Source organism: Sebastes umbrosus, chromosome 9, assembly GCF_015220745.1.
Source record: "Sebastes umbrosus isolate fSebUmb1 chromosome 9, fSebUmb1.pri, whole genome shotgun sequence".
Lineage (NCBI taxonomy): Eukaryota > Metazoa > Chordata > Actinopteri > Perciformes > Sebastidae > Sebastes > Sebastes umbrosus.
The window spans coordinates 17,888,075-17,911,357 of record NC_051277.1 but is presented as its reverse complement, the minus strand read 5'-3'; the positions used below and the strand labels follow the sequence as shown (position 1 = coordinate 17,911,357).

The 23,283-nt window shown below is 37.9% G+C and overlaps 3 protein-coding genes across 4 annotated transcripts; all 3 read right to left on the bottom strand.

The window, feature by feature from the left end:
• Positions 1-283: 283 nt before the first annotated feature.
• Positions 284-13,489, bottom strand: zgc:195212 (DUF4554 domain-containing protein). Of its 2 annotated transcripts, XM_037779337.1 has the most exons (14): positions 13,334-13,489; positions 12,976-13,099; positions 9,211-9,264; positions 8,860-8,981; positions 8,500-8,583; positions 8,354-8,409; positions 7,351-7,422; positions 5,250-5,445; positions 3,593-3,716; positions 1,988-2,146; positions 1,775-1,896; positions 793-903; positions 474-572; positions 284-356 (listed from the first exon to the last, which is right to left on the bottom strand). In XM_037779337.1, the coding sequence occupies exons 1-14, from the start codon at positions 13,352-13,354 to the stop codon at positions 309-311; spliced, it is 1,392 nt and encodes a 463-aa protein (XP_037635265.1). In that variant the 5' UTR covers positions 13,355-13,489; the 3' UTR covers positions 284-308. The 2 variants fall into 2 exon arrangements, with proteins under 2 accessions (XP_037635265.1, XP_037635266.1); XM_037779338.1 differs by lacking the exon at positions 9,211-9,264 and having other exon boundaries at positions 8,860-8,972.
• Positions 13,490-15,045: 1,556 nt separating this feature from the next.
• On the bottom strand, positions 15,046-17,487 carry si:dkey-34l15.1 (thiosulfate:glutathione sulfurtransferase). The gene is made up of 4 exons (XM_037779351.1): positions 17,359-17,487; positions 16,353-16,490; positions 15,432-15,594; positions 15,046-15,253 (listed from the first exon to the last, which is right to left on the bottom strand). The coding sequence occupies exons 1-4, from the start codon at positions 17,369-17,371 to the stop codon at positions 15,199-15,201; spliced, it is 369 nt and encodes a 122-aa protein (XP_037635279.1). The 5' UTR covers positions 17,372-17,487; the 3' UTR covers positions 15,046-15,198.
• Positions 17,488-19,833: 2,346 nt separating this feature from the next.
• On the bottom strand, positions 19,834-22,804 carry LOC119494963 (LRRN4 C-terminal-like protein). The gene is made up of 2 exons (XM_037781215.1): positions 22,596-22,804; positions 19,834-21,020 (listed from the first exon to the last, which is right to left on the bottom strand). Exon 2 carries the CDS (start codon positions 21,016-21,018, stop codon positions 20,221-20,223), a length of 798 nt encoding a protein of 265 aa, XP_037637143.1. The 5' UTR covers positions 21,019-21,020; positions 22,596-22,804; the 3' UTR covers positions 19,834-20,220.
• Positions 22,805-23,283: the final 479 nt, after the last annotated feature.

Genomic DNA, 23,283 nt, shown 5'->3' with positions numbered 1-23,283 from the left:
TTATACACAGAAGTACATTATAATGTACAAATGTGTATGTGTACTGTATTGTTTTTAGGGGGTACATAATAAAAAAATATCAACAAAGGATTATCTCAGATCAGAAATTCAGTTCAATGTAAATCTCTTCAGGAACTTTTTCTACTTCAAACCTGTGTTTTAAAAAGAACATCTGGTGTAACACACAAACTATAATAAGAACAATGCATCTTTTTAAATTAAAGGTTAAATAGATATTTCTATCACCACCGCATTTAACTAATACTACTACCACACATTAAAGAGTCTTCAACCAGAACGAAACATGCTCAGATTTCTGTTCTGGTGGGCTCATCACTCTCAGGATGTTCTTCCATCTGTGAAAGTAACGACGTGGTGTTAAGATTGTGGATTAAGATCACATGTCTGAACGTACTGAGGTGCTGCTATAGTAATCGGTTGCTATATCAGTGAACAACAAACATCCCACTCACCTGAGCTGAGTAGCATCTGCCCATAGGAGTGAATTTCCATGATGTCACCCTCCTCAGTGATTCCCGGAGGGAGGCTGACAGGTCGTGAGTGTCACGCACCTGACAAACACATACTTTATGGATGCACATCTGACTTCTGTCACACTATCAACACGTATACATGTATATCCCTGTAAGTAACAAGTGTATTTACGGCGTAGCACATAACCTGATAACATCTTTGCCTGTAGCTTCTTTGTAAAAATATGAGAGTCGTTGAAGTAAATAACTTATATTTTAGAATTAACTATAAATATATGCACAAAATTATTTTCCACACCTTCATGCTGTTCAGACAGGCATTTCTGAAATCCATGTTACTGCTGCTGGTCACAATACTAATGGCTGAACTGAGAATCACCTCAGCAGCTGAACGCAGCTTCTCTTGTTCCTTAACACCAAAACATATAATATTAGGACCCAAATCAATAATTCATTTTCATTAATGTATTGATTCTTTTTCCCAATTAATCATTTGATCTATAACATTTCAGAAATGAATGAAAATGAAAATAATGCTAATGTATATAGTATGTCACTGCACACTTTGCTGTTGTATGTGATTGTTATTCTATGTTCATATTCTATATTTTTAAGCTAGTTGTAGTAGTCTGGTATATTTATAGTCTATTCAAATATATTCTTTATATTGTGTATACTATAGATATTATCTGTAGTGTTGATATGTGTATTTACTGTTCCTGTACATTGCCTAGATAACCTGCTGCTGTAACACAAGAATTTCCCAATTTGGGATCAATAAAGTACATCTATCTATCTATCTATCTATCTATCTATCTATCTATCTATAAATGACCATCACAATCTCAAAGGTGACATCTTCAAATTCAAATATTTTGCCCAACAAAAATATTAAATTTTCAAAGTTAAAAATCAGACAAAAGCAGCAAATTCTCAGATCTGATCAGTTTATCTGATTCCAGCCTCTTAAATGTGAATACTTTCTGGTTTCTTTACTCCTCTAAGACGGTGAACTGAATATCTTTGAGTTGTGGACAAAACAAGACATTTGAGAACGTCATCTTGGGCTTTGGGAAACACTGATCGGCATTTTTTCACCATTTTCTGACATTTTATAAACCAAACAACTAATCGATTAATCGAGAAAATAATCGACAGATTAATCAACAATGAAAATAATCATTAGTTGAAGCCTTGTAAAATTATGAAACAACAACAACTTGTGATTAAAGTAATGATTTTCTCTCTGTCAGCTGCTATGTACTGTATGTCAGACTTGCCTTTTTTCTGTGATTTTGGGCTTTCAGTGAGTTCTTCAGCTCCGTCTGCAGAGCTGTTGTGACTGCCTGCCTGTTGTTGTTCAGAATATCCTCCAGGTGGTGCTCTATCAGCATCTCTGTGGCTGTCAGAGGATCACAGACACAGAAAAGAGTAAGAAAGAACGACCAACTTTAACTCAGTGTTTTGTGATTATACCTGCAGCTGTCTCTCACCCATCATATCAGAGAGCTGGTAGGTGAAGGGGTCACTGTGCTGCAGGAGGAGGCAAAGCAGGAGACTCTGCTGCATTGGGGGAGGACTTGATTCATGCTCTGGATCTTCACTGTTTTCTTGCTCTACTGTGTACACAGTGCCACCGCTGTGCACAAGATCTATAGAGGATGTTAAAACATGTTTTTGCAAAGTAAATAAATGAGAAGGAAATGAAAGGAAAACAGGATTATTAGTGACGATATTTACACAGTTGACACTGCAAGTCCACACTAGTTGGAGGCTCACTGGTGCTGCGGTGGGTTGTTAACAATCACAACATGTATGTAACATTGTCGTAATGGAAGACGCACCTCTGGGTTGGGCATGTAATCGTTACAGCATTTGGTTTTACAGCTATAGTTTTAAAACTTGAGTTAGTTTAAGTTCAATGAGTTAACAGATGATTACAGAATATTTTCTTGCGTGTAAAGTAACAATTTTGAGGTATTTTGAGATGTTAATACCTCAAAAGTTGTTGCTTCCCTTTTCAGGCTTGAGTAAACAAAACTTCTCAGATGTCAAACCAAAGACCAGCGCAGACTGTTTTATGGGGTTGTTTTTTTTGTGTTTATAATCTGTGTTGTGAGTGGAAGATACTTGTGATTAATGCAGGCCTGTGGTTTTTGCTCGTGGCTGTGATTCATTGTGTAATCTCCAAGGACAAGAAACACTTATTAAGCAAGGGCAGTTTCTGAGAAATCAGCCATTTCTTCAGTGCTACTGAGATTATTTAGTGATGATTAAACGTAGTTTCACACACCAACACTAAACACGATCAGCTCAATTCAGCTCTCTCTCATATGTTTTAGAATAATCCTAGATTCAAATCAACTCATGAATCAACTAAAGTGATTGCCTGAAAGAAAATCTTGAGTTAACGAAGGACTAAATTAAGATTTACATGAAACATTCAAGACGGCAGAATTACAAATGTAAATACTGATTTCTAGTATAAGACAAAGTCAAACATATCATAAACCCTGTCTCCACCCTCGAATATCTGCTGTGAGAGTGTTTTTGCGATGTGAATGCACGACTCCTTGCATCAGAACAAACTGTTCACAGGAAACCACATAAACTGCTGGTGCAGATTGGTTACATATGGACGTAACTCTAAAGAGACAGATTTATACAATGCAGCGGCAGTCATTTTTAACTGCTGGAGCCCAGATTTGCAGACAGTGTGGGAGTCCTTTCTCTCCAAGAGCTGTCACTTTAAGGCTTTTGTTTACATGTGGTATTTGTGCTCTTTTTCTACTTCCTTTGTTCTGTTTGGGTTCATATGATTTAAATCACGGGCCTTTTGTGATCCATTAAAGATGTTATGGGCAGCTTCAAGCTAGGGCTTCGTGCTCATTCTCTAACAAACAAACACAGGTGGTTGAAATTAGTCTTCAACTCGCATCATTAAGTGTTACAGATGTCACTTTAAAACAGGATTAACTGTCCTGGTTGTTTATACTACCCTTTCCAAGGAAACCTGTCCTGACAGTTTTTCTAGGAAATTACCTAAAAGGTATCCTGGCCATCAGTACGTGTTGTTCTCATCAGTGGTTGTTGTCTACCTTTGCAGGAGGAGCAGTGAATGCCGTGCAGGCCCAGTTCCTGACAGTCCAGATGAGCAGGCAGGTTCTGGAGGAAGGTGGAGGGGCCTGTGACAGGAACATTACTGGGACTGCATACTAACACCTGGACACATGAAGTCAAGGAAGACTAATCCAAACCGGACGTCCGAAACACCTCAACTGAGTCGACACAAATGAGCAGCGGTTATGCTCTGAGTTTCCCACAGATGTCTGATTTCATGGTTTTGGTAATTACCCAAAGCTGATGCATCTTAGGGTGAGGGTTGGAATGTAAATCGACTAGGGGGACGGGGGCTGTGTCTGAACATTTCTGTAACTTTCCGAAAACAACAATCACACCCACTTCATGCCTTGATTGGCCAGATGTGCGGAGGTAAGAAACTAAGCTGGCTTTTAATTTGTTATTCTAGCAAATTCTAATATTCAACTATTTCTGCAGATTTCATGTGAACAACTAAGTGCAACATCATGTATTCCAGGAGAGAAAAGTGAGATAATGTGCATTATTATCCTCATATTTAAAAGATATTGCGTCCCCCCTCCCCTCTATGATGATCAGCTTTTCACTACGCTTTGTGTGTGGCCGTTCGGAACAACTATAATCACATTTGAATTCAAACGTGGTCAGACAACGCGTCTTACAAACCAGTTCTGTTCAACATAACCCAACTCATACCCTCACTCCTGAATAAGATCCCAAGATACTTGAACTCCTTCACTTGGAGCAGTGATTCACTCTCAGTCTGAACGGAGCAATCCACGGTTTTCCAGCAGAAGAATGTGGCCGCGACTAGGGCTGCACGATTATGGTCAAAATGATAATCCTGATTATTTTGATCAATATTGACATCACAATTATTTAACACGATTATTCACTGATTTTAGCGACAAGATATTTTTATTGCACTTTCACATTAAAATAAATAGAGCACTGCTTTCACGTCCATGCTGTGCTACATTCCTGCTAATGTACAAATTAGGGCTGCACGATATTGGAAAAACTGAAACTTTTTTTCTGCTATATATATTGCAATGTGAAAAAATACAGGAATATTCACCCTACCCCTTTGTTAGGTAGATTTTAAAGTTAAATGCTTCAATCTGGTGCACTTCGAGATCAAAATTAGCAACATTAAGAGCTAGATAAACAATTTTATGCTCTTAATTTAATCATAAACACATTGGTTGTGTAGATAATATCTATACCCAAAAGTAAAGCCAAAACATGTCAATCACCGACCGGTGGCTGGCTGGTAGTTTAGGAGACGCTTGATTCGATATGCAGCAGAGTTTTCTATGAGCAAAACGCAGATTTTAAATGTCAATATCGCAGGAGATCATGTTCATTTAATTGTGGGAAGCCAAAATTGTGATTGTGATTAATATTTGATGAATTGTGCAGCCCTCCCGCAGACTTAGAGGTGTTGACCCTCATCCCTGCTTTCACACGACAAACTGTCCCAGTGTGAGCTGGGGGTCATGGTCTGATGAAGACAGCTGAACCACATCATCTGAATGAATCAGAGAGGAAGCCCTGAGGCCACTACAACAGACACGCTCCATAACTCGGCCGCGCCTAGAGACTCTGTCCGTGAAAATCACAAACAGGCTTATCGTAAAACCCAGCAAAGGATATTTGTATGTGAGTGAGTTGTGTTGCCAGATTGGGATACTGCAGCACACAGGGGCTCAGGAGTGTGACAGGCTGGACGCTGAGCTCCACGAACAGGCCATGGTCCATGGCTTCAGGTGGGATACTGAGTGGGACCCTGCTTCCAAGGACAGGGTGTCCTCCCCGACACCAGCATCCTTTCTTCACGCACTCTGGAGGCCTTTAAACACAAGGAGAGAGAATCACCTTCCATAAACAACAGTGACTATACCTGTATACTGTAAATTAGGGCTGTCAAAGTTAACACGATAATAACGTTAATGCAAATTTGTTTTAACAGCACTAACTTCTTTAATGCATTAATGCAATCATCTTTTGGAGGTTGTAGCGGGCTCAGTTTTAAAGCTAGAGTGGAGATATGAAACTAGAAAACCTAAGGAATCCATGCTGCTTGTACCAACCATGTCAGACTAACTCCTCGGGAAGGAGGCTAAATAACGTTCCGAAGTCACGCTAAATTTTGGCGAGGAAAAACTGGCATGGCCATTTTTTTAAAGTGGTCGTTTGACTTCTGACCTCAAGATATGTGAATGAAAATGGGTTCCATGGGTACCCACGAGTCTCCCCTTTACAGACATGCCCACTTTATGATAATCACATGCAGTTTGGGGCAAATCATAGTCAAGTCAGCACACTGACACACTGACAGCTGTTGTTGTCTGTTGGGCTGCAGTTTGCCATGTTATGATTTGAGCATATTTTGTTTATGCTAAATGCAGTACCTGTGAGGGTTTCTGGTCAATATTTGTCATTGTTTTGTGTCAATTGATTTCTAATAATAAATATATACATACATTTGCAGAAAGCAGCACATTTGCCCACTCCCATGTTGACTACAACATGTCTCCCTTTATCTCCCTTTAAGGTACATTTTGCACAGATAAAAAAATGTGCGATTCATTTGCTATTAATCTTGATTAAATATTTTAACCGATTGACAGCCCTAAGTATTTTTCATGTAGTTCTGCAGGTTTTTAGAAAGAATCTCCTGCAGCCTTCATAACACAAATATTAAATAAATAAATACATTTCATTGATTTATTAGGCGGGGGGGGTATTGATTCGGTTAAATAAAGCACTTTAGAAAAATACTGTAAAATGAGAAAGTGCCTTCTTATTTTTAAGATTTAACTGGGCACCGTGTTGTCAGGAGCTTTGTGTCATTTGGTTTGTTTGGAGGCTGAAACTCAAACTGTGAATTTATAATACTAGTTAGCTTACATGGCTGGTATATGGACGATTCAGGCAGCCGTACTTTTTAACTACCACTACCTTTTGTTTCCAGCTGTAAGTAGCGTCAACAACAAAATGTAACACTACCTCAGTCAACTAGAGGCCCATGCTTCTTTTTTGCTTTCAAACATACTTTACCCATTATATAGGTCTCCAATGCTTAAGGTTTAGTGTCTCTTTTAACTTAAAGATAGTAGACATTTGACTGCATTTCTTCAAACACAGACAGAGAAATGAAGCTAATGATGTGGAGGTAGAGGTGAGAGAGAGCAGGAATGGTCAAATGGATATGAAGGCAAAAATAAGGATGAAGGATACATCTCTAAACGGATTACACACCAACTGTTAGATTACAAGGAAATGGAAGTTTGTCATTTCCACAGTTTTGTGGTTCCTAGAAGGACATTAATGAGGTTTCAGAGGAAGCCGTGGTGATTGAAAACAGGTGTTGGGCAGCTTTGTGGCTCTGAGAGCTGATTCAACAAAACCACTACACAGAAGAGTGAAATTATAAAGTAATGACGAAGTTGTTCAACTGGATTGCTGAGGATTGTTTGATTACTGAGGTATAGATGTATGTTTCCGGTTTCCATGTTGATAAGAGCGATTAATCACGTTGAACTATGGACAATCATGTGATTAATCGCGATTAAATATTTGAATTAATTGACAGCCCTAGTATATATATTTGTTTTTGTTGCATCAATAGTTGAAGATATTTTAGTTACACATCCGTACCTATTGGGTTCTATTATTTTTCTACTGAAAGTTAGACAACATTGATCCTTACAACAACTACACATTAAATAATATTAAAAATAGCATTACTGACTGTGTTCTACAGGTGACATCCAAGATCAGTGGCGGTTGGTTTGCCCGGGTAACTTTACTGTTGATCTTCACTCTGCAAGAATATGAACACAACGTTAGCACTTCATAAAAACATGGCCAAGGTTTAACTATAGTCAGCCTTTGTGTTTGTTATTATGCTCTCATACTACAACTCCTAAAGCCAAAAACATAGCAGTGTGAATTATTTGACTTACTTCTTACTAACTTACTGACCCTAACCCAAACCCCTTTCCAAGTTTAAGTAACTTCACCAACATATCTTCCTAAATAATTGGTCTCCACTCCCAACGTGCCAGCCCTCATTGACACAGCCACCACTCACAGCGCACTGACAATAACACACGACCCCTGCCACCCAGTCCACCCATGCTTCACCCTCCTCCTCCCTGGCCGCAGATAAAAACAACTACTCTGCAAAAAATAAAGTTTTGTGGCCTCAGTCATTACTGCCTTAAACAGCCTGGAACTTGTTTTGTTCTTGTTTGTTTATACCCTGTTGTGATACTTGAGTATGTACAGACTGTGAAAGCAAATTTCCTCAATAGAGGACAATAAAGAATTAATCTACTTTATGAAACAAAATAGATAAATTCTGTGTAATACAGCGGTGGTGCACTGGCGCCTCACAGCTAGAGGGTCGCAGGTTCAAATCCAGCTTGGGGCCCCTCTGTGTGTAGTTCCCCCGTGTTAGCGCCAGTTTTCTCCGGGTACTCCAGTTTCCTCCCAAAGACATAAAGGTTAGGTTAATTGTTGACTATAAAATTGCCCGTAGGTGTGAATGTGAGTGTGAATGGTTGTCTCCAGCCCCCCCTAATGGGATAAGCGGTTGCAGATGGATGGATGGATGGACTGAATGAATCATTGTCGAATATATCAGGCAGTTTTGAGTAAAACTGTTCTATCAGTAGGTCATCTAACAAGTTGTAAACTTGCTAGATTTACCAGAAAAGAAAGCTGTGAGCCTGCATAGTTGGCAATCATACCTAAAGTCTCGCTGGAAGGTCTGCTGACTGAATTTGAATTTGAAGTGGATATTGATCTGCGAAAAAGAAAGGCAGTCAAATTTTTGCTACCTATTTTTAAAAAAAAACAAAACATACTGTGGCTACAAACAGAAAACAGATCCTACCCTTGCGTTAGCAAAACTGAATGAGTGCAGGAACGCTTCAATACGAGCACACCACTCTGGACTGAAATGTCTTGCATCTTTCATCTGTAAAGTGCAACGATATAGACATAGATGATATTCACTCACAGGCTCACTGTGATTATATATCATTAATGACACTGGCAGGAAATATATAAATTAAAAGTGTAGCATTAATTATTGACATTTGGGTAAGTTTGGTCCAATTACTAAGATCAGTAAAGTGATCCCACCCAGATATCTTTTCTTCCGACAGACAAACAGGTTACTTAATGCTTAAAAAAGGACAATGCTCAGGCTCCAATATCAGTAATTACAGAAAAGGATCAGTGTAGTTTGTACCTGAACAGACAGCAGTAATCTGAGGGAACCGTACAGATCAGTGAAGGCACTCAGCTCCTCAGGGTCAGGGTGAGGACACGGCCACGCACAGGGAAACATGCTCTCCTTCAAATCTGTGAGGACTATTGTAGTAAAAGGAGGTGATGTAAGGCAAGGCAAGGCAAGGCAGCTTTATTTGTATAGCACATTTCAACAACAGGGCAATTCAAAGTGCTTTACATAAACATTCAAGAACATTGCGACAAAGTGCAAAAGATCATTAAGATGTAATGTACAAAAGCTGAAGATGTGTGTGTATATGTTAGCTGTATCTGTGTGTGTGTGTGTGTGTGTGTGTGTGTGTGTACATACCAGGTTGGAGTGCTTTCATTTTAATCCCTGTGCACCAGGGACCAGCAGCTGCAACTTTACCACAAACATGAACCCTGTTACAACACTTACTGTATGTCCTATATGTCCTAGAAGTCCTAACAGCTGCTGGAAACAGTCAACTAATCATGTATTTCTTGGAGTGATCTGTTTCTCTACTGGGTGGATCTCTGAAATTCAGTGTCTGATTTACACGTTTTATTTGACAGATTTTTACCTGAAATGTCATCTTATTTCTAAATGGATGGTTACTAGTATTAGCTTTGCTATTTTTGATTGAAACTAGGGCTGTCCCGAGTGCTATTTCTTGGGCTTCGAAGCTTCGGTGGGTAATATTCGAAGGTATTCGAAGCTTCGCTTCTTCTGTCTGTCTGTCTCCATCTCTCCCGTTTCAGTGCCGCTGCCACACTACTGTACACACACCTCTACACGCAACAGACAGCGATATCCGTCTGAGAATAACTAATAATAATGAATGTTGAATATGAATAACATTGTGGTGGGATTATTCCTTATTTCTGTTTATTTTGGGGAGTTATTTATTATTGTTACATACTTTTATATAAACAAAAAAACAAAAAAACAAAGCATTCGAATAATGATTTGGAGGTCGAAGCATTCGGGTCAGCCCTAGTTGAAACAGTCTAAAATGCATTACACTGCTATTACAACTGTTTTTTTTGGGAATAGGTGTTTTTTTTTTGCTACTGACAACAGTTTAAAATGGGACTTACCCTATTGTACATTCAGTCATTACACTGGCCTGCCAGTAAGACATGTCTATATACAAGTAGTAGAAGCAGTAGTAGAAGCTTGCAAATAAGGCAGCTCATTGTATCAATGTTGTGATGCTTTTCTTCCCCACTAGATTCAAGATTCACTTTATTGTCATTTCACTGAGTATTTGCATACACAGAAGGAAACTAAATATTGTTTCTCCCAGCTCCCGTCAGTGCGTTAAAAAGGATAGAATAAATAAGTATTAAAATTAACATACCTAAAAATAACAATAAAAGAATAAAATAAGTAAACGTTTCAGACACAATTTCATACAATTTGCAGTCGTGTTTAGCAGCAGAGAAAAGTGCATTTATGTCCATAGTAAAGTGCTGTTGCTTTGACAGGTGACTAGCTTTAAAAACATTAAACAGTTATATACCCACATTTTACATTAAATGCTTAATTTAAATTGTGGTAATGATAATGTACAGTATAGCTTGTTCCTGTCAGAATAAACATCCACTGTTAAAGAACACTTGGCTTCAATTTCGATAGAGATCTCTATCTGATGAAATGGGATACCCCACCTTTACTCCACAGGTACAGTAGCTCCTCCTGCTGAAGCAGCTCAGGTTGTGAGAACATGGTGAAGGTGTTTAAACATGGTGAATGTGTTTGACCATGGTGAGGTGTTTAATGAGGTGTTTAAACATGGTGAAGGTGTATAAACATGGTGAAGGTGTTTGACCATGGTGAGGTGTTTAATGAGGTGTTTAAACATGGTGAAGGTGTTTGACCATGGTGAGGTGTTTAATGAGGTGTTTAAACATGGTGAAGGTGCATAAACATGGTGAAGGTGTTTGACCATGGTGAAGGTGTTTGAACATGGTGAGGTGTTTAATGAGGTGTTTAAACATGGTGAAGGTGTATAAACATGGTGAAGGTGTATAAACATGGTGAAGGTGTTTGACCATGGTGAAGGTGTTTGAACATGGTGAGGTGTTTAATGAGGTGTATAAACATGGTGAAGGTGTATAAACATGGTGAAGGTGTTTGACCATGGTGAAGGTGTTTGAACATGGTGAGGTGTTTAATGAGGTGTTTAAACATGGTGAAGGTGTTTGACCATGGTGAAGGTGTTTGAACATGGTGAGGTGTTTAATGAGGTGTTTAAACATGGTGAAGGTGTTTGACCATGGTGAGGTGTTTAATGAGGTGTTTAAACATGGTGAAGGTGTATAAACATGGTGAAGGTGTTTGAACATGGTGAAGGTGTTTGACCATGGTGAAGGTGTTTGAACATGGTGAGGTGTTTAATGAGGTGTTTAAACATGGTGAAGGTGTTTGACCATGGTGAGGTGTTTAATGAGGTGTTTAAACATGGTGAAGGTGTTTGACCATGGTGAGGTGTTTAATGAGGTGTTTAAACATGGTGAAGGTGTATAAACATGGTGAAGGTGTTTGACCATGGTGAAGGTGTTTGACCATGGTGAAGGTGTTTGAACATGGTGAGGTGTTTAATGAGGTGTTTAAACATGGTGAAGGTGTTTGACCATGGTGAGGTGTTTAATGAGGTGTTTAAACATGGTGAAGGTGTATAAACATGGTGAAGGTGTATAAACATGGTGAAGGTGTTTGAACATGGTGAAGGTGTTTGAACATGGTGAGGTGTTTAATGAGGTGTTTAAACATGGCGAAGGTGTATAAACATGGTGAAGGTGTATAAACATGGTGAAGGTGTTTGACCATGGTGAAGGTGTTTGAACATGGTGAGGTGTTTAATGAGGTGTTTAAACATGGCGAAGGTGTATAAACATGGTGAAGGTGTATAAACATGGTGAAGGTGTTTGACCATGGTGAAGGTGTTTGAACATGGTGAGGTGTTTAATGAGGTGTTTAAACATGGTGAAGGTGTATAAACATGGTGAAGGTGTATAAACATGGTGAAGGTGTATAAACATGGTGAAGGTGTTTGAACATGGTGAAGGTGTTTAAACATGGTGAAGGTGTTTGAAGATGGTGAAGGTGTTTAATGAGGTGTTTAAACATGGTGAAGGTGTATAAACATGGTGAAGGTGTTTGAAGATGGTGAAGGTGTTTAATGAGGTGTATAAACATGGTGAAGGTGTTTAAACATGGTGAAGGTGTTTGAAGATGGTGAAGGTGTTTAATGAGGTGTTTAAACATGGTGAAGGTGCATAAACACGGTGAAGGTGTTTGACCATGGTGAGGTGTTTAATGAGGTGTTTAAACATGGTGAAGGTGTATAAACATGGTGAAGGTGTATAAACATGGTGAAGGTGTTTGAACATGGTGAAGGTGTTTGAACATGGTGAGGTGTTTAATGAGGTGTTTAAACATGGCGAAGGTGTATAAACATGGTGAAGGTGTATAAACATGGTGAAGGTGTTTGACCATGGTGAAGGTGTTTGAACATGGTGAGGTGTTTAATGAGGTGTTTAAACATGGTGAAGGTGTATAAACATGGTGAAGGTGTATAAACATGGTGAAGGTGTATAAACATGGTGAAGGTGTTTGAACATGGTGAGGTGTTTAATGAGGTGTTTAAACATGGTGAAGGTGTTTGAACATGGTGAAGGTGTTTAAACATGGTGAAGGTGTTTGAAGATGGTGAAGGTGTTTAATGAGGTGTTTAAACATGGTGAAGGTGTTTGAAGATGGTGAAGGTGTTTAATGAGGTGTATAAACATGGTGAAGGTGTTTAAACATGGTGAAGGTGTTTGAAGATGGTGAAGGTGTTTAATGAGGTGTTTAAACATGGTGAAGGTGTATAAACATGGTGAAGGTGTTTGAACATGGTGAAGGTGTTTAAACATGGTGAAGGTGTTTGAAGATGGTGAGGTGTTTAATGAGGTGTTTAAACATGGCGAAGGTGTATAAACATGGTGAAGGTGTATAAACATGGTGAAGGTGTATAAACATGGTGAAGGTGTTTGAACATGGTGAAGGTGTTTGAACATGGTGAAGGTGTTTGACCATGGTGAGGTGTTTAATGTTTAAACTTACCTGTGCAGTTCACACTTTGACCAGAAGCTCCTGTTTCAGTCCACAGAAGCACCAATAGCCCTCCTGAATTCTTTAAACCATGGTGCTGTCTTTGCTTTTTCAAAATCATGACCAGCCTCAACACCTGAGCAGGTAGAGTTCATTAAACACAAATCACTTCTCACCTACTCTAGCTAGCTAGCTGGCCAAAGCTATGGCTAACTGTATGTTATGCTAGCTAGCTACCTTTAGCTTCACACCTTTGATGACCAGTCTCTATTTATAAATAGTTATGAGCAGATTAACTGTAAATTAAACAATCATTTTAAAACATACAAACTTTGTTTCTAGCTAGAATAGCCCTCATGTAAAGCATTACCTGCTGTATTTCTCTGAGCATCTTTAGCTGCTGAATGAGGCTTTCACTCCTGGTGTCACATTAAAATGTTTCCCTGTTAAATAATATACACCTTTCTACACCCTATAGTGTATAATATAGTCACAGCTGGCAATAATGTGAAATCTGTGAAATCAGATGTAATACCAGAAAGGTAGTCTATAAATCAATAGCACTTGTGGAAATTTCTTTGATTTGTTCATTGTAATTAGGCTCCTGGAAGTAGGACTATAGCCCTATGGCAAGGAATTTAGAAATACTCTTTTCATAATAAATAAATAAATAAATAATAGTACATATTGTATTTATTTATTTAAAAACAAGTAATTACATATAAATAAATATATAAATATATAATATATATTTTTGTTTTTTTCCAAGATATTATGGTAAAATAAACTGTTAAGTGTACTGAATCTGTACTGTATACTGTTTGAAATCAATAGCACATTAGTGGAAATTACCTTGATTTGTTCATTGTAATTAGGATCCTGAAAGTAGGACTATAGCCCCATAGCCAGGAATTTAGAAATACTATTTTCATTAAAAAAATAATTAAAAAAAACCTGCATAATAATAATAATAATAATAATATTTATTTATTTGTATATAAACACATAATATATATATGAAAAATATATAAATATAATCTGTAATATAGATCTATTTATATAAATATATAATCTATATTTTTTGGTTCTTCCCAGATATTATGGTAAAATAAACTGTTAAGTGTACTGAATCTGTACTGTATACTGTTTGAAATCAATAACACATTTGTGGAAATTACCTTGATTTGTTCGTTGTAATTAGGCTCCTGAAAGCAGGACTATAGCCCCATAGCCAGGAATTTAGAAATACTCTTTTCATAAGAAACCCCCCCCCCCAAAAAACCTGCATAATAATAATAATAATAATACATATTTTATTTATTTATTTAAAAACAAGTGATTACATATAAATAAGTATATGAATATAATCTGTTATCTAGATATATTTATAAAAAATAATCTATATTTTTGGTTCTTCCAAGATATTATGGTAAAATAAACTGATGTAAGTGTACTGAATCTGTACTGTATACTGTTTGAAATCAATAACACAATTGTGGAAATTTCTTTGAATTGTTCATTGCAATTAGGCTTCTGAAAGTAAAATCATAGCCCCATAGCCAGGAATTTAGAAATACACTTTTCATAAGAACCCCCTCCTGCAAAAAAACCCCCTGCATTATAATATTTATTTATTTATTTATTTATTTGTATATTAACACATAATATATATAAAAAATATATAAATATCATCTTTAATATAGATCTATTTATATGAATATATAATCTATATTTTTGGTTCTTCCAATATATTGTGGTTAAAATAAATTACTGTAAGTGTACTGAATCTGAACTTTATACTGTTTATGTGTAATCGTCTTCTTCACGTCTTTAAACCACACTAAATGTACAGAAATTACTGAGGATATGATCTAAACTGAAGGTCTACTCACAAGCTTTTTCTTGAGCTTTCAAACACATCTCACAGTCTTCCTCAGCTGACCTTTTGTTACTGTATACCATCTGTTTGTACTACATTTGATGCTACTATATTTTTTTTAGCATGCAGAAAGTGTTTTTTCCTGTTTTTGCATGCCTAGATATTCAACTTTCTCTGAAATGAATCCCACCAACACATGTACATCTGAGCAGTTAACACAATTTTTTTATTTATATCTATTCATATATTTCAAATGCAACGATGTTAAGTATGAAAACAAAACAGTATAAAAAGATTTTGTTAAATTTCACAATTGCTATTTTAAATACATATAAAGAACATATAAACAACACAAATCACTTTCCCTCTTTCGCAGACCACTCCTTGTATCCTCCGGCATAATTACAAGCACTGAAACAGAAGACAGAGGGACAAATAAGAAAACGTAATTTAGACGTAACATGTGGACAGCAAGGTTTAAAGAGGAAATGTTACTGTGAGGAAACAAAGTGTACAGGAGTCGTAAAAGCAAGACAGGCTGTGTGTGTGTGTGTGTGTGTATAATGTAAAGTAACAATAACTTATTTACTTCACGTATCCAAGTTTGTTGGCCTTGTCAGTGGCAGCTTCCCCTCGCCTGCCCATCTGGCAGTGAAACACCAGCTCTGGCGCATCCAACGGTGGCTTGGTTACTCCGTACTTGGCCTTGAACTCTTCTGGCGCCATTGCAAGAGCAGCCTCGACTGTATCAACTGAATGAATAAAAGGAGGAAGAGGGGAAGGCAGAAACATATTTTGAGATTAAATAGATGGCACACTTGGTACTTCTGTGGACTGAATGTGTCTGATAAGTGGTAACATTGAGGGGAAAAAGGAAATTCAGGGTTCAGTACTGGACACTGGTACATACTGTATGTATTTACCTTGATATTATTTTTTCCTTCATATAAATAGGGATGCAGCGATCTGACTTTTTAAGTACTGATACTGATAGAGATACCTCGGTTTTGGCTATGAGCTGATACCGAGTATTGATCTGATACCTGGGTTTAATTAATAAGCTGTATGCCTCACTGTGTGGAAGTGACTGGGATCATTATTTTATGTGTAAGGCAACATCAGGCTAGATTTAAACATTGCTTTCCTAACTTAGTAAAACTAAATGTAATAAATACAGTACATACTGTACATAGATACGAATGTACTGAATTGTTATTTATTATCAAAATAATAAATTGTGCACCAGCAACTTAGTAAAAAAATCTTCAAAATTAACAGGAATTATTTGCATTAATTACAATTCAGGTGTACATTTTTTTAACGCAGCAACAAATTGGTCAAAACTTAAACAGGAATTAAAACTCCAGTAGCCTATATAATGTATATAGTGTATAAACATAGAATTTAATTTAATAGATTGGCCCCATTGTCACCAATATTCAGTATCGGCCCGATATTTGATCCGGTATCAGTGCATCCCTACATGTAAATTTATTTAAAAGAAGCTCACCTGGGATGTGAATGGATCCCAGAATATGTCCTTTATCCACTTCCTCTTTAGAGCGAACATCAATCAGAAGGAGATTCTCGTTCTTTCCCAGAAGCGCTTTCAGATCCTCATAGGAGATATCCTTAACATCCTTGGTGACTGGCAATGAGATAGGAAACACATTAAAGGCTTTGTTCAGTCTGATAAGCCTTTGTTGAATACTCCCATAAAGTTACACCATTCACTTTGTTTAAACACAGGTGATAAAACAGACTGATACAAGATTTTATTACTAACCATCATAGACTGCTATAACCACCCTTTTCCTGCTGTATATGCACCTGCACACCACATAGACATATATATATATATATATATATATATAAACACATACATATATATATATATATATATATATATACATACATATACATATATACACATATATATGCATACATATATATATGTATGCATATATATGTGTATATATGTATACACATTGCACTACATGCACACATTGTATACCACATATACATATATATACATATATATATAGACATATATACAATACACAGCACCCGACCATGCATACATTATTCTTATACCCCAAAATCAAATATCCACAAATTTGCATTATTCATTACAGAAAAAATAGGAAGATAGACTAATACAGAATAAATATTAAATACAGTTTCTTTGTCAGTGTTATTAAATATTATAATACTCTATAATACTTTGATGTAACAGGTAACATCGTGTTTTGATTCACTTGAGAATGAAATGATGAATCCTGTTTGTCTGGTAGTTGTTGTTTGGATACCTGGCATACCCTGAGGACACAGGTGACTATTGTTTGCTGAGTCATTATGAATGTGCTCTCTTCATTGAATATGTTTTAGTTACAGAAATCTGCTCACTAGATAGTTAGTTCAATGCAACAAGTTCAACTCGTTTATACAGTTCAGAGAGGCTGCACTCAGTTAAATTATATCTGTGTCAGACAGTGAGAGAAGTGAGAAGGACTCACCTGAGCTCGCCATCCTGCTTGTATGGAAGGTAGTTTAATGTCCCACGTTACTTCTTCCTCAGTGTTTAGTGACACTTCATTGGCTTAGACACCAAAGGAAGGCGGGACTTTTTCAGCTGTTAGCCAATCAAAATCAACTTCCCACTAACAGTGTTTCTGCACGACTTTCAAAATAAGAGTTGTAGATTTGGTTTGCAGGATTCAGATCCTGTGAAGGTAAGGATAGCACAATGTAAAACAATATTCTGTCAGGTGCAGGGAATGAAATTAGCACCTGCCACCTGCCAAATATACAGGGTAAATGTTGGCTGTGGCAGGTCAAAATTTCAAGATTTTCCTTATAATAAGAAATATTATTTTTAAAAAGAAATTCTAAAGCCTAAATTAAATATAGGGTAACACTTCATTTTACAGGTCCACAAATTTCATGGTAATTAGGTGACAATTAGCAAGTAACCTCTTTGAAATTTCTTTGGAATTCCCGGCAAATTACCCCAATATTTACCTCAAAAAATATTGAAAATTACTTTATTATAAACATTATTTAATAGTTATATTCCGCTATTTCCCAATAGCTGGTAATTTATTTAATACATTTCCAGGAAAATAATACAAAGTTAATTGATATACTTTATTTCCATGTCTGCTGGTAAATAGATGATAATCAGCAAATAACTTATCTGAAATTTCTTAATTTCTTTCTTATTAGACAATAAGTCACACAATGGTGAGTTTTGTGCCTGATCAGAAGTGTCTCCTATTAGCTTTGGTTTTTCACCTCCGATGAAGAGCAGCCGCTTCTCAAGCCTCAGGGCCCTATTTTAACCATTAAATACTATTTTAGCACATAATTATTAAATTATGTTTATACTAAAGTAATTTCGATAGATTTTGAGGTAAATATTGGGGTAATTTGGCAGTAATTCCAAAGAAATTTCAAAGAGGTTACTTGGTAATTATCAGCTAATTACCATGAAATTTGCGGACCTGTAAAATGAAGTGTTACCAAATATATTCATGGATTAAGGTTACATGATATATTCCATAATTCTACCGTCTGGTACCACTGACTCGGTGTTTACAATTTTAAAGCGTTCTACCTAGATTTCAGAAGTGGCAGACAAACAAATTGAGTGTCCGGTAGAAATGTTCAGTGACCTGCCACAGTGGCAGGTGAGGAAAAAGGTTAATTTCAGACCTTGGTTTGGTGTCCTGCATTCAATATTCATTTAGAAATATTATCAGCTAAATATGCTATAGGTAAAATGACTAATTTCAGAGTGTTATATTGTAATATAAACATCATATTATTGAATTATCATTATTGATGCACCAATTCGAGGAGGAGCATATTTTAACAACTTTATATCCTGCTGAATAGTTTAATCCAGGGGTGTAAAACATATGGCCCGAGGGCCAGAACTGGCCCGCCAAAGGGTCCAATCCGGCCCATGACTTTGCAAAGTGTGCAGAGAAGTCAGTCATTGCAATTTTTCCAATAAAATGCACTGCTATTCCTATTTATACACCGGGGGTCACGCTGTCCTAATAAGACTAGCAGGCCCTATGCTGGATACGCTATTACAGATCCCATGTGCTTACGTTTTCCAAGGAAAATGGACCAGTTCTATTTCTTCACATAGAGGTAAATGGGAAGCCAGTGTGCTTGAATGTTCATAGCACCTGTCAGTACTTAAGGAATATAATATTCGGCTCCAGTATTGGAAATGGGCAAAGAGAACTGAGAACAGAGAAGATAAATAAATTGTTGGCAGGTTTGCGGAAACAGCAGTCTCTTTTTAGTCGTAGCCGACTGTTCATCTCTTTTGGAAATGGATTTTGTTCATTAATTGTGAACATTTCAGGAATGTTCTTGCACATCTTTACATTAAAAGAAAGGGAAAACTTGTTTATTATGCAATGGTTTAACTGGTCCGGCCCACTTGAGATCAAATTGGGCTGTATGTGGCCCATGAACTAAAATGAGTTTGACACCCCTGGTTTAATCTATAAAAATGCATCATATCCTATAAATTGATCATTTGTTTTGTATGTAAAGTGTTTATCTGCAGAGGAAAAAGTAAAGCGCTCAAATAAATGTAATGGAGTGAAAAGTACCCTCTTTTTCCTCTGAAATGTAGTGGAGAAGTATGGTGTAACATAAAATTAAATTACTCTAGTAAAGCAAAAGTACCTTAAAACTGTTCTTGAACTTAACAGACGTAAAATATGAATAAATGACAGGAGAAATGTGACAAATGCTTCCATACAGCATACAAGGGGTCAATGAATGGTTGGATAAGATGACAATCATATCCAATGGCCTCTACAGTCACAAGATCTTGACTCAACTAAACATATATGGGGTATTTTGGACCGACCATTGTTCAGTCCCTCCAGCTAAGTTTCAGATACTCGATGCCAAGGCACACTAAAACTGTTGTTGTAGCTTGCATACCTTACAAAGACAAAACATTTTTTTTTAGTTTTTATTAAAATAGTTTAGTACAAAAGTCAGTATCTATATCCTATAAAAATATATTTACAATTAAATTCAGCCATGATAAGATAAAATAACACTACAACTAACATGTAAAGGTTAATTTGCCAGCAAATAAACCTGTAGCTCTAACCACAAAATAACAGAATTACCCATTTGTTAGTGTTATTCCATGAACACCGCTCATCTTTTCCTCAATATGTTTACATATTCCTTGAAACAGGAGAGTAAACAACTTCTTAAATGAATTATAACTCCACCCCAGAGCTGTTTGTTCATGATTACACCGTTGCCGTGCTCCCTGTCTCCAGGGGCCTGTCCAGTGTGACTGGGATGGATTATCTGTGCTGAACCAGTCCGAATCACAGAGTCCCCTCTGTGCTGTAAGAAGGGTTACCAAGTCCATCAGCGGAGTCTCTCTTTGCCTTTTTACGCATTTGATGCTGCCAGAAAATCACAGCTGCTATGATGAGAAGTAGAAGGAGGGCGACTCCTCCTCCTATGATCCCAGCCAACAGTTTATGGTCAGAAGATTCAGGAAGGTCATACCGCTTACAGGAGAACTCTGAGGGGGAGCTGTGTCCTGCACTGTTCACCGCCTCCACACACACTTTAGTCCCAACCACCAAAGATCCGACAAAACCTCGTCTTGAAACTCCCCCAAACTCCAGACCTTCACTTCCCTCTATCACCACTCTGTACCCAGACACCACAGAAGATGGAGCACACCACTGCACCTCTATCTTCCCTCTGTTATCCCCTTCACTGATTGGCTGCAGCACTTGGATGCGTGGAGCATGAGGAGGCTCTTCGGCCCCACTGACCCCGGGACAGAGGCACCCAGTCTTTTCTGAAATCTTTTCGCAGGGCTCCTCATTCTCCGAGCAGGGGTCGTACTGGCAGAGCTGTGGTGGACTTTGGTGGAGGAAGTTATTCTTCACTTTGTCCTGCACTTCAGGAGTATGGTTGGGGTTGTGGTCCTCATCCCCATAGTCATCCTCATAGTTATCATCTGAGCCCATGGCAGTCATGTATATGATCCGAGGACGAGTGACGGGAGGGGAAGTGGAGGCAGCACGGGTGAAGAGGTGGGAGTGGAGGAGAGGCGAGGCGGTCAGAAAAAGGAGAAGCACAGCCAGGTTCCTGCACAGTGACGTCATCTCTATGGACAGAAGCGACAAATGATGAGAACCGATTCAAAAAATGTTGGTTATTGCGAAAACAATACAGAAGATAGATCTACATAGCACCGTTAACTGTGTGTTTATCCAGTCAGTCTAAGAGAGGAAATACATCTTCATAGGTCATTGCTTCTCTGGTGACCTTGTACATTAAGATTATACCTAGAGGCCAGTTATGAGAAGGAATTTAAATGTAAATATAAGGGCTGTCAAAGTTGATAATAACGCGTTAACACAAATTTGTTTTAACGCCACTAATTTCTTTAACGCATTAACGCAACTTGCGATTTTTAGGTTGTAGTGGGCTCAAGATACGGGCCTCATATAAAACTATAAATCCTAAGGAATCCAGTGGTACCAACCACGTCATTCTAGCTTGTTGTGAAGGAGGCTAAATAATGCTCCAAACTTGCGCTAAATTTTGGTGATGAAAACCTGGCATGGCCATATTCAAAAGGGCCCCTTGACCTCTGACCTCAAGATATGTGAATGAAAATGGGTTCTATGGGTACCCACGAGTCTCCCCTTTACAGACATGCCCACTTTATGATAATCACATGCAGTTTGGGGCAAGTCATAGTCAAGTCAGCACACTGACACACTGACAGCTGTTGTTGCCTGTTGGGCTTCAGTTTGCCATGTTATGATTTGAGCATATGTTTTTATGCTAAATGCAGTACCTGTGAGGGTTTCTGGACAATAATTGTCATTGTTTTGTGTTGTTAATTGATTTACAATAATAAATATATACATACATTTGCATAAAGACCACTCCCGTGTTGATGAGTGTATTAAATTGACATCTTTCAACAGATAAAAATTGTGCGATTAATTTGTGATTAATCATGAACAATCATGCGATAAATCTTGATTAAATAAGTGAATCGATTGACAGCCCTAGTAAATACAGAAACTGAAATCAAGAAGCTAGAGTCATTGTAGTAGTGGTCCCTGCGTCAAAACACAGAAACCAAAATATATAACTTGGTCACAACACCAGGCGAAAATAATGAAGGATCCACAGTGGTAAAAAATAAAGATAAGAGATAGGACATATGAGATTTTAAGATTCCCTCTTTTGACAGAAGACAAGAAAGGTTTCTTGAGACTGGTAAAACTTAAAAAAAATGTCTGGCAAATGTTTGGCTTGTTGACTAAGAGTCTATTTCACAAAAGTTTACAGCTCGGAAATGGCTCTGTGTATAATCAAACATTTGCGGTGTTCCTGTTCCCATCCTGTAAACAGCTTTAGATAAATAAATGCTGATGAGTGCTGGAAGAAAGAAAGACAACTATTAGGGTGGCCCCATCATCAGCTCGTCCATTATTCTCCCGGCACCAAGCCACATGAGATCTGTGGGAACCACGTCTGGATTTTCACTTTAGACTCTCTGGTTAATGTTGAAATGATAATAATACCCCAGAAGATCTTTTCCCATGCCTTTAAATGCAACTGGGACCTCTTTAGAATGAACATGTGTTTTGCATCTGGCCAACACACACATCAGCATTGTGATAAAAAGTAACTTAAAAGTAAGAAGAATGGTTTACTGTACCTGTTTGATGGTGGTGGATATTTCAAGTCTCTCTTGTTGCCACTCTGTGTGCTCTCACCGTGTACTTTTGTCTTCTGCTCTCACCGCCTTTAAGTTGTTTCCCTCAGACTCTCCCCTCCTCCTCAACACCCCCTCAGTTTCTCCCCTCAGTGCCTCTCCCTCCCATTTCACTCTGCATGCTCTGTCTTTTTTCACATCTTGCCTCCTTCTCTTTCTCAACACCCAGCCAGCCGTTGTTGCTCTTTTATGTTCCCTTTATTTGGAATTTTTGTGAGAATGCGTGTCGGGAAAGAAGAGGGTGGAGGGGCTGAGGAGCCACCATGTGCCTACACTGTGTGCTGCTCAGCATATTAATCTGCTTGGTAGCAGCGGGAGGCAGGCTTGTGCTTGTTGCAGTATGTGTTTGTGTAATATAGGTGTAGCGTCGGCCTGTTTTTGATTACCTCTTTTAAGAGCTAAACTTCCTGCGTACTCTGCAGGTGTTCTCATGTCTTAACTAACAGGACATAAGGTCACTTCAGTGTGTTTATGTGTGCCTGAGAGAGTGGGGGGTGAAGAATGCATCCATGTGTATTTATCATAGACCCCCTCCACCACTTGTAGCCCCCATTGTGACAAGCCGGAGGGGAACGATAAAGGCTCCTTTTATGGGGTAAAGCTGGCAAAGGGGCCAAGTTCTTTCTTATTG

Excerpts from the sequence above, each read along its gene's own strand:
- LOC119494963 (XM_037781215.1), bottom strand. The coding sequence starts at position 21,018 with ATGACGTCACTGTGCAGGAACCTGGCTGTGCTTCTCCTTTTTCTGACC.
- si:dkey-34l15.1 (XM_037779351.1), bottom strand. Across the intron at positions 15,595-16,352 it reads GGGATCCATTCACATCCCAG|TTGATACAGTCGAGGCTGCT; the intron begins GTGAGCTTCTTT and ends TTATTCATTCAG. Across the intron at positions 15,254-15,431 it reads AACAAACTTGGATACGTGAA|TGCTTGTAATTATGCCGGAG; the intron begins GTAAATAAGTTA and ends CTTCTGTTTCAG.
- zgc:195212 (XM_037779337.1), bottom strand. The coding sequence starts at position 13,354 with ATGCTCAGAGAAATACAGCAG. Across the intron at positions 8,410-8,499 it reads TCAGTTTTGCTAACGCAAGG|ATCAATATCCACTTCAAATT; the intron begins GTAGGATCTGTT and ends TCTTTTTCGCAG. Across the intron at positions 2,147-3,592 it reads TCACTGCTCCTCCTGCAAAG|ATCTTGTGCACAGCGGTGGC; the intron begins GTAGACAACAAC and ends CATCCTCTATAG.